This window comes from Saccostrea echinata, unplaced genomic scaffold (assembly GCF_033153115.1).
Source record: "Saccostrea echinata isolate AGI-Se365-2 ecotype Australia unplaced genomic scaffold, CSIRO_AGI_Sech_v1 ptg000054l, whole genome shotgun sequence".
NCBI lineage: Eukaryota > Metazoa > Mollusca > Bivalvia > Ostreida > Ostreidae > Saccostrea > Saccostrea echinata.
The window spans coordinates 44111085-44126155 of record NW_026889803.1 but is presented as its reverse complement, the minus strand read 5'-3'; the positions used below and the strand labels follow the sequence as shown (position 1 = coordinate 44126155).

General features: G+C 32.2%; 1 protein-coding gene across 1 annotated transcript; it reads right to left on the bottom strand.

The window, feature by feature from the left end:
* Positions 1-690: 690 nt before the first annotated feature.
* On the bottom strand, positions 691-14843 carry LOC133172675 (AFG3-like protein 2). Its single transcript, XM_061307623.1, has 19 exons — positions 14680-14843; positions 10003-10210; positions 9356-9437; positions 8955-9171; positions 7816-7890; positions 7456-7565; positions 7007-7067; positions 6540-6661; positions 6117-6357; positions 5591-5744; positions 5265-5394; positions 4714-4811; positions 4286-4396; positions 4010-4125; positions 3754-3834; positions 2743-2862; positions 2101-2295; positions 1858-1972; positions 691-1084 (listed from the first exon to the last, which is right to left on the bottom strand). Exons 1-19 carry the CDS (start codon positions 14770-14772, stop codon positions 948-950), a joined length of 2466 nt encoding a protein of 821 aa, XP_061163607.1. The 5' UTR covers positions 14773-14843; the 3' UTR covers positions 691-947.
* Positions 14844-15071: the final 228 nt, after the last annotated feature.

The following is a 15071-nucleotide window of genomic DNA, read 5'->3' as shown; positions in this document are numbered from 1 at the left end:
TCCCATGGGGTCATAATTCCGCAGAATCACAATTTCTGTTTAGCCTTCTAAATTGCCACTATCTGGCTGAAATGTACTTTTAAAAAGTACATTAAGACAATTTTTTTGCAGAAAATGTGTTGCTGCATACAAATTAATACCATTCGGAAAGTATACCTCTTCAGTAAATTCTCTTCAATGATTTACATTTATTTGGTCTTGACCAATTTCAATTGAAATCAAAGATCAAGGTTTCTAAAGTGAAAAAAATTTTTGTTCAAGTACAATCTCTTTGATTCAATGCAATGTTTCAAACAATGCACATAAAATCAGGACCAAACTTATCTTGGTCAAAGAAGTTCTCGTGATGAACATGGAACGTCAAGTTCCAAACAAATATTTCAACCATGAATTTTTTGTTGTGATGTGAAAAAATGTGGTCACAAATGTTAAATATAAATTGACCAGATATATTCTGCAGTCTCTCAACTTTAAAAGTAAAAATCTGCTCTGCTTAGGGGCTCCTCTAAAACTGACACAACTTGGATTTTACACCTTTGGTCTGATGTAAGCTTAATTTTAAGAATTAACACTTAATGATTTATATTAAATAAGAATATTCTTCATCTGTCATATGTAAAAAATAATCTTGTACATGTATAAGCCTTCCTACCCCCACCCCTCCATAAAAACAAAAACAAAAAACAGCAGCAGTATTTAATGAAATTTAATATTTCTTAACAAGTACAGTTCCATCACAATAATATGGCATTTCTTAACCTCAAAGAGCAATTTTCCTTACATTCGAATTCATAAATTACAGTGTTTCAATATAATCTGACATTTACTTTCTACACATATAGCTCAGGAAAGCGTCTTTGTAAAACAAATTAATTACTAATACACTCCATAATTCTTTGAATTTTATATGAACATCTTATGCAAACTCCCACCACTAAGTACAGATCTTAATGGCCAGCAGTGGACTCTGCCTCTTGTTTCTTTGTCTGTTCCTCTGGTTTCTTTTCCTCTTTTTCTTTCTCCTCCTCCGATTTATTCCAGTCTTTCAAGCCCTCTGGTAAACTTGTGTCCTCCTCTATAGATCCTGTCATATCAAAGTACAACTAAATTTATACTCAGGCTTGCTACTGATGAGAAGTTATATATATAATACTGTGTAATCTTCTCTGTTTGTGGGGAATCAGTATTCCTGGATTTCATGGGTTACACTTGCCTACAAATTGGCTTTCCCATGAATGATCTACAGTGTATGTATCAGATCATCAAATCTTCCGTAAACTGTAAACTTTATGTCTCCATGAACCAGTGAAATTTTGAATGTCCACAAATATTGACCCCCACAAATTAAAATGATTTCACAGTAATTGACCACATTTAAAATTGCAGAACCATGAAATACACTTTAATTTTAATGATAATTTTCAGATCTCCCTCACAGCACACAATAAAACTTCACATTTACACTGCAATTCATGTGGTCTGTCCTTATTTAAATGGCACTATACATGTACATCCTTACATTACGGACAAATTCTCTGGTCATAAACAACCTTATGCATTAAGTATGACTTTCATAATCTCTGCACAATAAAGTTAAGACAACAATTTGACAGGTCTAAACCCTAGATTATTGACATAAGTGACCAAGGCTTAGAATAATACATATCCTCCAGTGATGAGCAATCTACAGGAATTCCTACTTTTTCTAACTTTATGACTTGGACCTTAAACAAATGAATCTTGTCCCTGGATTTAGACATATTCGCTAATAATGGGTCATCTAAGTGTGTTTAAAAAGTTTAATCTTTATAGTCAATTTAGATTACCCAGGTAACTATGCCAATAAAAACAACCAACCTGTGCCTTCAACAAATTCTTCATATGTTGTCTTCTCTGCGAAAGGTCTTTTTCCAAGGAGTTCTTCTAAATCTGCCTTTTCTATTTTTTCTCTCTCCATCAGTCTAGTAGCAACCTATTTAATCAGAGGTTAATTAGTAGGATCATATCAAATACATACTGCATATTCATGTATTCTATATCACTTCTGCATTTTAAGTACATGTATAAACAGCCTTCAGTCTAAGGTATGAAATGAATTACCCTTTCTACTTCTGCTTTCTTTGATTTAAGGAGTTCAAAAGTCCTCTCTGAGCACTGTTTCACCATAGCCCTCACTTCCTCATCAATCATCTTAGCTGTTTCCTCACTGTAGGGTTTGGTGAAGCCCTGGTCTTGTTTGGATGGATCATGATAGGAGACCTGACCTATTTTTTCATTCATTCCATAAGTAACTACCTGAAAACAGACACTCATGTACTTATTTCCCTTGAACTCATCATAAATGCAATGCTTATAAATTGATAAGATACTAACAACTGTTTGACCTTGAATGAGAAAGATAAAAGCTGAAAGAAGAGGATTATATTATTTGTGAATCAGATTTATAAAGACAAGGCACAGTTTATAGAACATATACCAACAAAATGTGAAAGAAGACTAAGTAATTACAACCTATAAAGTGAAATACATTTTCAGCAATAGTTGGATCAAAGTCAAAAAAATTTTAGGGCATGTCTGGATAATGAAAATCCATGCTTACATAAATATTTTTCACCTACACTAGTTCTATGAAATACGGAATGATTATCTAGATATTAAAAATTACAAGCTGTTATTTGCTGCAATTGTACTTTACTTTACAACAAGCCATTATGACCCTTGTACAAACCCAATTTGCTATACCTGTGAATAAGCCATAGATGTCACTTTCTGAAGATCATCCATGGCCCCTGATGTATACTCCCCAAAGAACAGCTTTTCTGATTCTCTTCCTCCTAAGGCTAGACACATCTGATCTTGGATCTGATTAAAAAAATATATACATTAATATCACTGGTAATATTTCACTTCACTGGATCCTCCACCTTAAAAAAAAAAAAAGTTTGCTTGCCCTCTCCCGACTCAGGGTGGAAAAAAATGGGTAGATAGGTTGGTAGTGAGGTAGGTAGATGCGGAAATTTTTTTTTCAGAAATTTTTCAACATCAAAGCTTAATTTTCAAAATTAATTGAAACTGAAAGTATGTGAATTAAATAAACTGAAATAGTTGACAGGAAGAGAAATTCTGAATAGAATAAAAAAATATTTCCTGGAGTTTAAAAAAGTTTAGAGTCGGGGCAATTTTTCGTCTGTCCGGAGAAAGCAAATGGGCATTTTTTTTAAAGATGGCGTTACATATTAATTATCTGTAATAAATATTCTAATCCAACAGATTATTCTGCATTAGGATGTGTATCTACATATATACTGGTAAAACATATACAGTAAAACTCAGTTATAGCAAAGTCTTGGGGACCTGTATCTTACTTTGCTGTATCCATAAATCTTTATATCTGAATAATGAATTTGTTAAAGTTTATATAGGGAATATGCAATATAGAAATTTTTCCTTCAAAAATGACTAAAAAAAATAGTGTCGGTTCAATATTTTAAAAATTGAGATCTTTGAAAATTTGCTATAAAAGATTTAAATTTCCTGATTTTTAACCCTTAGGGGACACAAAATCAGTGCACTATATCCGTAAATTTGGTACATCCGAGTTCGTTATACCCTTAAAAAATCACAAGGAATTGATAAGAATTGTACCAGGGATTCCAAAAAACTTCGCTATACCTGTAAATTCCCTATATCGGTGTTCGTACTAAACGAGTTTTACTGTAATGATAAAACAGTATATTTGATGTCCAAACCTACCTGTTGCTGAGTGTATAATTGTCTTTCAACTGGGACATACATAGCATACCCTAATGCTTTGCCTCGTGGTATAATTGAGACCTATCAATGAAAATGGCATGAACTCAATGCTGATAAATTACCATTACATATCATTATTGCTTTACTTGTTATATTTTTCTTTATATGCTGAAGTATTTCAGTTGGGAAAGCAATGGCCTCAGTTGCAGAAAGTTAAGAGTCATGATAAAAGCAGACTTTTTACAGTAGGATTTACTTTCAGTAATGGAGCACAGTGTTCTAAGAACCATCCTGCTACAGCATGGCCAGCCTCGTGAAAAGCTATCTTCTTCTTTTCATGAGGCAGAAAAATCTTTGTTTTCTTTTCCAAACCTTTAGAACAATCAAAAAAAGTTAAACATGTACAGTGTATCTGTATCTGATTATCAATCATAAAGGATATTAATATGCAATGAAAAGATCAATGTCTGTGGAAAAATTTAACTTTAAAATCAAACACAAAGCACTTTTTGACATCTGAACAAATTTTCACCTGCAATTACTCTATCAATGGCTGCATCAAAATGTTTAATGGTGACAGATGCTGCACTCTCCCTAGCAGCAATCAATGCTGCTTCATTACATATGTTAGCAATGTCAGCTCCTGTATAAAAAAATATCAATATAACTATCAATTTGTAAGTAACTAGAAAGGTAATGAACAAATAGTATATACAGTAAAACATGCTTATAGCAAAAATGCTTATAATGAACTGATGCTTACAGCAAAGTGATTTCCGTTCCCCAAGGCTTTATTAAAATATATTGTGAACTTAATGAATATAACAAAATATGTTTATAACAAAGCAAATCTGTCCATCCCTTGCACTTTATAAGCATGTTTTACTATATTCTGCACTTAAAAAAAGGATGAACTTAAATATTATGGAGCACCAAAAGAAAAAATTCAATTCAATCTACCTGAAAAACCTGAAGTCATGGAAGCCATTTTCTTTGCTAACTCTTTCTTATCCATTTCTGTTTTTATTCTTTCTAAGTGAACCTTAAATATTGAGGCTCTGAAAATAAAAATAGATTAATAGTTTAACTGTTTCTTAATTATTCCCCATTTTAAAAAGGTGTCACTTCATTTAAAAAGGTTTGAATGCCCTATTTGTGTAATTTCATTTAAACATACATCACATTTAATACTACTCCTTCACTTACATGTATCTTTAGGAAATTGTTACAAAGTTTTACTTGTAATTATTTCCTTGATGAGAAAAACTTAATTTACAAAAGGAATCCAGTTTCAATGTATCTAGAATCTTCATTTATCTGAAAATTTTGCTTGGAATGAAGCCAACCCTATTAAATATTCTAAGGCAGCTCTATACATTGAATTAAATGGGATAAGATTTGTTGTATTAAAGTTGTAGTTTTTACAGTCAGAAACACCTTATTGTCAATTGTCAAGGATATACAACTTTTTAAAACTTTGATTTTATTTTTTGCACTTGATTAGTGCTCACCTTCCTTTAATGTCTGGGGTAGGTACATAAATTTGTCTGTCAAATCGACCTGGCCGCAGTAGAGCTTGGTCCAAAACATCCATTCTGTTGGTAGCTGCTAAAATCACGACTCCTTCCTGGGTATTGAAACCTGAGAAAACACAAAAAAATTAAGTGTCTTGAGCATTACAATTAAATTTAAACAAACGTCAATATATTTGGATTCTTCACCTCTTATAGTATATGTACACATGCCATTCTTTCAAGACACTGACTCTTACATGTGTGTGTACAGTACATGATTTTGAGAATAACAAGACTGTAAAGATTGTAAATTCTCAAATTACCATCCATCTCGACTAGAAGCTGATTCAATGTGTTTTCTTGTTCATTGTGACCTCCAAATGACCTTCCTGATCTTTTCCTTCCTACAGCATCAATTTCATCAATAAATAATATACAGGGGGCATTAGATCTGGCTTGTGCAAACATCTCTCTAATCTACAATCAAAATGCAAAGACTGAAACTCATCATCAGTTCTGGCATGAGCTAATTTCAAATTTTCAATTTACATCTGAAAACTAAAACAGAGTAAAGAGTTAAACATCAATATAATAGGCTATTTTATCAACATAGTAATTTAATCAGCCTAACCATTCTAGACAAATGGCACTGTATCACAAACAGGAAGGGTTTTTTTTCTATAAACATGAAGCTGACAACTGTACAAAACTTAAATGTAACTTTATGATTTACATATGCACTGTACTACAACAAATTAAGATTTTTTTTTCTACATGTGTCCTTCAAATGCAAATAAAACCTTTCTGCAAGAAGTATGTAAAATATGTAGTACATGCAAAACTATATACCCTTTTTGGACCAACACCAACAAACATCTCTAAGAATTCAGATCCTGAAGCACTGAGAAAGGGGACATTTGCCTCCCCAGCTGTTGCCTTGGCAAGAAGAGTTTTCCCTGTCCCTGGGGGTCCTGTCAGTAATGCTCCCTTTGGAATTTTGGCTCCCAATTCTTTGTACCGCTGTGGGTGTTTAAGAAAGTTAACAAATTCCATAATTTCAATCTTGGCTTCTTCACACCCTGCTACATCCCTAAAAATAAAAGAGGTGTAAAAGTGAATTCACATCAAATAAGTCTGCTTTGTTTAATTTTTCAGCAACTTAACTATTCAACCAAGATAAACACTATACATGCGAAATTATGTTTTGAAACTCTTGATTGCAAAGTTTAATAGCATATTATATTTGTACATCTTTCCAAAGGAAGTACTCACTTAAATTTAACCCCAGTGTCCTTTGTGACCTTCTTGACTTGATATTTGCCCATTCCAAAAAGATCTCCCAAACCTCCCCCACCGGGCCCCTTTCCAACTTGTCCTCTTCTGGCAAATGTCCGCTATGAAATGAATTTAAATCAATCAGAATGTACAGAAAAAAAAATTACTATTAAGAAATCACCCCTTGGAGATGTATGTATGTAACATGTATGTAAGTGTGTGTGTTTTTTTTTACTTCCATTTTCATACCCTTTCAATTCCAGGATCAAAACAGGATTGATTTTGTGAGAAGCAAGTGTGTTCCACAGCCATAAATAATGGCAAAATACATATTTGATGAAAAAATCATCTGATGGATGTACATACATGTATATACATGCAAGTCAATTTATTAAATAAGGGAGATAAAATATTTTGAGATAGCTACAGGTATGCAACACTTTTGAGCTTTTTAATCCACTCACCATCATTGATAATACAAGGAGAAATGTCAATAGAGATGCCAGTGAAAAACCAGGTCGAAACCTGCAAATAAAGTGAAAAGCCAAGATATTAAATCCCAAAACATTTTTGTAACAAAATTTGTAACAGTATGAAAATCTCAAAACAAGTCATATGTAAAATTGTAAAAGTTTATAAACCGATTTGTGAGCAGATAATAAAAAGTACAAGGTACATGTACAATGCCTTAATATTCAAAGAAGTTATAAACTGTACAATTAAGATAAATGTATCTTTGATTACACTAGTGTATATTCAGAACCAGATCTTGTCTTTTTACCAAAATGTACTTACAAATCAATAATGCACTAGCAAATACTTCTAGATTTGTGTATCTTCAGTTGTATTTTCAATTTGATATGCTATCAGTTAAGTTTCTATAATTAAGTTAGTTTCCTTACAGTTTACTTACGGTTGTTCATATTTAATTTCTACAGTGTCAGGTGCCCCCATATCCTCTAGAGCCTCTTGTAGATTGTCTTCAAACTTAGAAATACTTCCTATGTGGAAATATGGAGCCTTCTGTTTAACATAAACAAATAATTCAAGGATTAATAAAGTTTTTGATAACAATCTAGAATATTTTAAGTCTACAATTATCAACAGTAATCTAATTAGACGATCAAAAACTGGGATTTCATGAGGATGTGAAGTGTTTTGTGAAAACATTCTGGGTTTGTCATTATACACTATACATGTACAATACTTCAAACCAATATTCTTCATACACTAATTACTGAACAGAGCTAGGGTTTAGATTACATGTACTTACCACTATTCCCCGAAACTGAGGTTTAAGCTGAACAAGCACAGTTTTAGTGTCTGCATGTATTATCACAGCATCCACCTAAAAAGGAATCAGTACCTCACTGTTTAATTCCTGTACACTTCATTTCATTTTAAACATTTGCTTGTTCTATTAGTGAGTATTTACTATTTGGTACATTAATTTAAGAAATGAATTTAATTTCTGAAGATTCATGAGGATATGAACTACGACGCTTCACGCCGGCATATTTCATGAAGCGCATTAGCACTTCATGATAAATATGCCAGCGTGAAGCTTTGTAGTTCATGTACCTCATGAATCTTCAAAAATTAAATTCATTTCTTATATTTACATTATTTTATTGATGATTTGCAACAAATAATGCCACTCAACTGTAATTTTTAAAGCAAAACAGTTTGCACTATAGTTTTGACGTCAAGTAAGGTATTATGACGTAACAATGGAGATATTCATGCCCATGCATGGTAGTTCATGAGAAAATGAACTGTATTCTTATTAGTCCCCTACCAGTGAAACCGGAGGGGACTATAGGTTTCCTCTGAGTCTGTCCATTCGTCTGTCTGTCTGTTTGTCTGTCTGTCCGTCTGTCAGTCTGTCCCACTTGGTTTTCCGCACATTTTTCCTAAACGCTTGCAGATATTGAGCTGATTTTGGGTATGTGAGTGTATCTTGATGAGTTACAGACCAAGTTTGCATTTCATTCCACTTCATTGATTTTTGACTGAATTACGACCTTTTCAATTTTTAGGGGTTTTCCGCAATTTTCTTCTAAACGCTTTCAGATATTGAGCTGATTTTTGGTATGTGACTTTACCTTGATTAGTTAAAGATCAAGATTTCATTTCATCCCGCTTCATTGATTTTTGATGGAATTATGGCATTTTCAATTTTTAACGGGAACCAGATTACACTTGCCGGTAGGGGACTAGTATTGCTAATGCAATACTCTCAGAATGCTTGTTTGTAAAGAATTATAGGGGAAATTTATTGGAAATGTAAATATATACATGTATCTCTCATTACCTACAAAACCAAAATTGACAATGTAATGCTGGCACATGCAATAAATACTCTTAAAAGACAAAACATAATTCAGGTCATTGATGATCAATTTGACTTACTTTGTTCTCTCTGAGGAAATCTCTCTCGAATTGTTTATATGTAATTTCTTGGCGCTGATAAGAGTCATTTAGGACATACAGAATGATTATACAACCAAACAGAAATGCAGTAGCGTAAACCATTCTCTCAAACTCTTGGTTGGGGTTTTTCCCTCCCCCTCCTCCGCCACCCGTTCCTTCCTGTTTTTCTCTTTCTTTTGCAGCTTTGGCAATATTTCTGTACAAATCATTATTAGAGAACTTAAAATTATCACAGATTCAAAATAAGAAAATAGGATACAGAGTAAGGAAGGTGTAAAGGGAGATAATGGAAAGCAGAAAATAGATAAGTAAACACATAGTTAATGCAATAAAGGATAGTTGAGCTTTTCAAGGATATAAAGTTGAAAATATATTCTTACTCAAAAACTTCTTTGAGTGATTTGTTGAAGTCAGGTAGATCTTGTTCATCTTTCTTTTCTTTTGGTTCTTTAGATTCTTTTGCTAAAAATATGGAATTTAAAATCTTTTATAGCATGAACTTCATTTTGTACATGTAGTTGTGTTGTTGATATATTTATATTGTTAGGATTTTTGCTTTCTTTCCCTTTTATTTTTTCTTTGTTAGAACTAGGTGTAAAGGATGATGGTATTTTTTGCTGCCTTTTTAAGCACATGAACATTTATCCATGTTTGAAAGTTCAACCCTGTGATGTGAAAATTTACTCAATATTGTGTTTGTTAAAAAATTCTTTAATACCCCTGACATTATTGTTTACTTTTTTGTGCACCAAAGAATGTCAATTTCTTTTTCTTATATTGCAAAACAATATATGGGAGCTGTAGAATTCCCAGTCTTGACTGGGTCTTAAGGTGTTTTAAAATAAAAGCAGATCAAAATTTGATGTGTAAACAGTAAAGCTATGTAAAGGTTTCTGATGGTATCCAGTTATATAAGTACAACTGCACCAGCCCCATTGGTCATACCATAAAACACACTATTCCTGATCCAACTTTTATTTTGAAGTTTGGACAATTATCTTAAACTATATAATTCCCATATACTCACAACTGTCTGACTTTGAAGTATCAGTATCTGTAGATGAAGCTCCCTTACTTGGTGTATCCTCACTCCCACTTTTGTCTTGGGTGTTTTTTCCTTTTTCAAATCTTCCAAATCCCTCTGGCAGTTTTTGGTGGTATATGAATTCCTCTAAAACATGATTTAATTTGCCAGATGATGCAAGGGTTCTAGCAAGATGTAGACTGTGGTTTATCTAAAGAAAAAAAATAACAAGTAATGAAAATATGTATTAACTTTAAAAATTTAGTCTTTTTACTAGCAATCTGTTTGAATTTTTTGAATATCAAATCAATTCTTGAGATGCGTCACATTTTTTAACTTTAACAGGTCCGACACAATCTCCTAATTTATCTACACAGCTTGAATTAGAAATATGTTTTATTTACCCACTTGTATTCTAACTAGCCAATGAAGTAATCACTGCTTCTAAAACAAGTACCATGGAGAAAATAAGTTCCATATGAGTCCTACTTGAGTCCAACACTGAACAGAAAATAACATTACCATAGAAATATACTGTATACAGAGTTATTTTTGCCCCGGCCATGTTATTTTCGCCCTTTCACACATGCAAACAATTTTGCCCCATTTTAATTTTGCCCACTAACAGTTTTGTATAAGAAATTATACTTTCTTAATTTGAATTCGGCCTGTCTTAAATTCACCCACTTGTGTCTAAGGCAAAAGGGTGAAAATAAAACTTACCATACACAATGTGATGTACAGTTACTCAAACAATGGAAATGCATCTTTGCTTTTAAGAGTTCGAAAGCAGCTATGTTAAAACTCTCTTTGATTTCATTTAGTTTTTTTTTTTAATTGTATGAGTACTGTAGATTTCTTATTTTTTGTGAGTACTTATTATCACCCAATGGCTCTTTAACGTCAAATTGCAAGAGCAATAATTCGCAAGTGGACGGTTGATCTCAAGATTTTACATGGATTTTAGCACCATAAAAATAAAAGCGAGTAATTTTCTTTCATGAGTGATGTTTCCAGTGTGCAAGGATGTGTCAATCAAACACGTCTCAAAATTCGTAGTTTCAATAATTTCCAGATACCGGTAAAATAAGTTTCTTTATTACACTTCCGTGTGAAAATGCTATAGCAACATATAAGTCATAGTATTATACAGAAAATTTTAGGAAATATTAACTTCAAACAGTGATTGGGAAGGGCTTGCGCCAGGCGCCATAGTCGCATTGAAGTGAAAATTGGCGCATATAATCAACCCTTGGTGGGCCAAGGTGCGCATTCAAATTTTAGCGATGTTAGTTGGAAATATATTACGTACAATTTTCTTGCTTGTTTTACTTTCATATTAAATCGGTCTAATACAACAAGTCTCATTGGTTAAAACCTGGCAAAAACTGCTTCCTGTTACATGAAGCGCTTTTAATAGGACAACAAAGGTACATTACCTCACTCATTTCCAATGTATAATTGAAATTTTGACATTATTGATCCAAAAAAATTATATTGTTTGTGGGTTCGTTTAAATGTGATAAACTGCATACTTGAAAAATAAAATTTGGTTAATGAAGAAACGTGTTCCATTTCGTATTTGACATATGTTTGTCATTTTGTTCTTTCTTAAAATGGCCCATCAGAATATATAGATGGCCCATTAATTTTCAAAAACTTTGACAGTTGCGCCATAGTCCCATTGACCTTGATAGCCTTTCCAATCACTGCTCAAATCTGTGTCTATGTCCTTTTAAGTATTTCGGCCATAATAACAAATTCCTAGATTCTCATCCCTGCCTTCCTCAATTTTCTACCCCCGCCTCGATTTTTTTAAATTTCTGTTTTTCTTTGTCTTAATTCTGATCGGATATTTACTCAACTAACCATTCAACTTTTGTTTTATATCCCGTGAATGTCAGTGTGATTTTGATAGCTGACAAGGTGGTTTTTGCTGTAATATGTACATAGATGTATTAAACAAGGACTTTTGGTTGTGAAAGATTGGTGATAATGTGCAGTAAGAGATGTGCATATTTAACGAGGTTGGATCCTGATATTTAAAGTCTTAAACTTTTTTTGTCAAGTATATTTTTAGTTTCTACACACATAGCTTATTTAAGAATCAAAACAAAAAATGGGGGTCAATATGCTTCTTTTGGCGCTACAGTACATTTAATATGACCTTTTTGCACTGAAATTTGTGTCTTAATCAAAAATCACATTTTCGACGTTTTCCTCCAAAGGTTTTGTCCAAATAAATCATGGGACAAAATAAACTTTTAGTCTATTTAAAAAAAGACACATTAAAATTGTGACTAAGAAAATGCTTCAAATTGCTTTGCATAATCAATTATTTGACCTTTCTGCACTCAAAAAATATGATTTTTCTGGCATTAAAAATTTAACAAGCAAGAAAATTATTTTAAAGTCTTAAACTTTTGCTGAATTTAAGCAGATTGATCAAAGTTATCTTATATATTCAGAAAAGAAAAACAAAAGTGGGGGTCTATGATCTAAATTTTTAGATATTACTAAAAAAGTGTTAATTTCATGTTAAAATTGGCTCAATTTTTTCCTGGACTTTCAGAATATATTTACTGTATTTGTCACAACATAATGAAATAATTCATAAGAAATAATTTAATGGATATTTCAGAACCAGCATAAAACATTTCACTGCAAAAAAACAGCTCTGTTTGCAACCAGCATGGAAAAATAGGAATCTAAACTTAACAGTACTGTATATATTTCAAAAGGGAATCGATCATTTTCTTCTAAAAAACCTTCCGCCACAAAATATAGTTCCTGGCTCAATCCTCCTTGAATGGAATTTAATAGCAATTTTTTCATTGGATAAAGTTTAATTTGCATTGTAGAATCCAGATTTAACAGGTCTAGGCGGCCTCTGTTTTTGGAGGATAGATTTTATCCTCTGAAAACAGAGGATAGCGGTCTTGCCACCTACCGGAATTTTCAAAACTAAGGGCAGTTAACTCCTAAGCAAACAAATAACAGCAACTCTTGCATTTATGAACCGTACGCTGATTTTGAAATCAAAACAAATAAAAGGTACAATTTTATATGATTATGGATAATTCCAGATATTAAATCAATATAACTATATTTTTTAATTGCCGTCAATCAGTTATTCGGTATACAGCTTGGAAAACAAATATTGCACTTACCTGCCTGTGACTGAGGTTAATTATAACCACGCTGATTTTACAGTACCGTAATTATGTGATAAGCAGTTTAGAAATTTTTATAAACAATTATTTTTGGAAAATTAAGTTCAATAATTTATTATTTCTTTCATTTAATAATTCTTAAGCACATCACTTTGTAATATTTTATTTGTTTGTGTATACACATGGCTGTATGAATATATGTTAATTTCTTAGTAAACATATCAAATTATTTATTTTATTTACTTATGCTATTCAAATTATTTATTTATTTTTTATAATTATTCATTCAATCCATTTGTACTTTTATTTGCTTAAACTATAAGGCAGAGTATATTTTGCGTTTTAAATACGCTTAAAATGTGTTTCCTTTTGTGTTTCCTTTTTTTGAATTAAAAGAAAATATAAAAGAAATATTAAAGTCCTTTTTCATTTGTCTAAATAGGGAAAAATCATAAAAAAATAAAACAAAATAACAAGAAATATTCAGTTATAATGGAGCGCAAAAAGTGCTAACTTTGAAAATAAATTGCAAAATATCTAGACATAGAATCTCAAATCGCCACATACAATCGATAGTTTAATGTTTGAACTTTTATTTGCATGTACTCTGGTGCTTGCACTTTTTGATTAAAGGTAGGCACGAGGTGTTTGAAAATTACCTGTGTTATCCTCTTAAATCGGAGGATAAACTATCCCACAATGCAACGCGGTTTCCATATATGGTAAAAATTTTGGCCGCCATATTGAATTTAGCTATCCTCCAAAAACAGAGGCCGCCCAGACCTGTTTAATGTTAGAACTTAAAAATGATGCAGAATTTTAGAAATAAAGTTCCAGACCAAAATCTGCTCAAAAGCTCAGGATCGAACCTCCTTAAATTAACCTCTACTATGACTTTATTTGGGCATAATAGATGAATATGCACTGATTGGTCAACAAAAAAATTGAATGAGAATCTAGGAATTTTTTTTTTATTAAAGCCTCAACCCTCAATATCTCGAAAACTTGGATATCTCAACTGCTCTCAGTTTTTTTTCTCAGTCCCATTGAGTTCAAGATAATGAGGTTTGACTGTATTTTCAACAGATTGTGCCCAACCTGATTAATGCTATTACGTAATTATGATGAAATTTTTTCTGCTATTATGTAAGGATACAACCTATGGAGTTAATAATTATGAACCCTTTTTTCTTTGTTGAAACAACGGAATACTTGAAAACTTTTGAAAAACACATAACATACAAAACAGACCATTTTGATATTATTATATTGTATAATTATGGCTACAAGCATGTGATGCTTCAAATTTTCAACGAGTACTGTAACGTCTTCTTCACAGACACGTTAGAGGAAATTCAGGATACAGATAAAATTCTATATACGCTAGTGCTTGTCGAATGTAAATATACAACCACTAAGTTACATTTCTTGTTATGATATAGTTCCACTATTAACATCAATGAACAGCAATAAATCTGAAAAAAAGGCCAGTGATTAAGGATTATACCTCTTTCTGATGCAAACATCCATGCTGCAACGCTAAACATCGATACAAAATCTTTTCACTTTTCTTAGCAGCCTTCAAAAATCTTGAAGACATCTTCTTTTTTCCACCCAGTAAATTTAATACAACTTCTTTACACAAGGCTGACAAGCTACTACGTTTTGTCTGTTACTATTTCATTTGCGGTCACATTTCCCTTCATTTTATGTAACTAAAATGAAGTCGAAAAGTCCAGATAGTATCCGAGTGTAACTAAATATTACGATCTTCGATCTCGATGGGAAAAAATCATTTGTTACGAAACTCAAATATTAAGTGTTGATTACCCTCTCCCAACCGACTGACTCAAAACTTTTTTTAGCCTCAAGGAAACATTTTTTTCCCATTTATTCCGA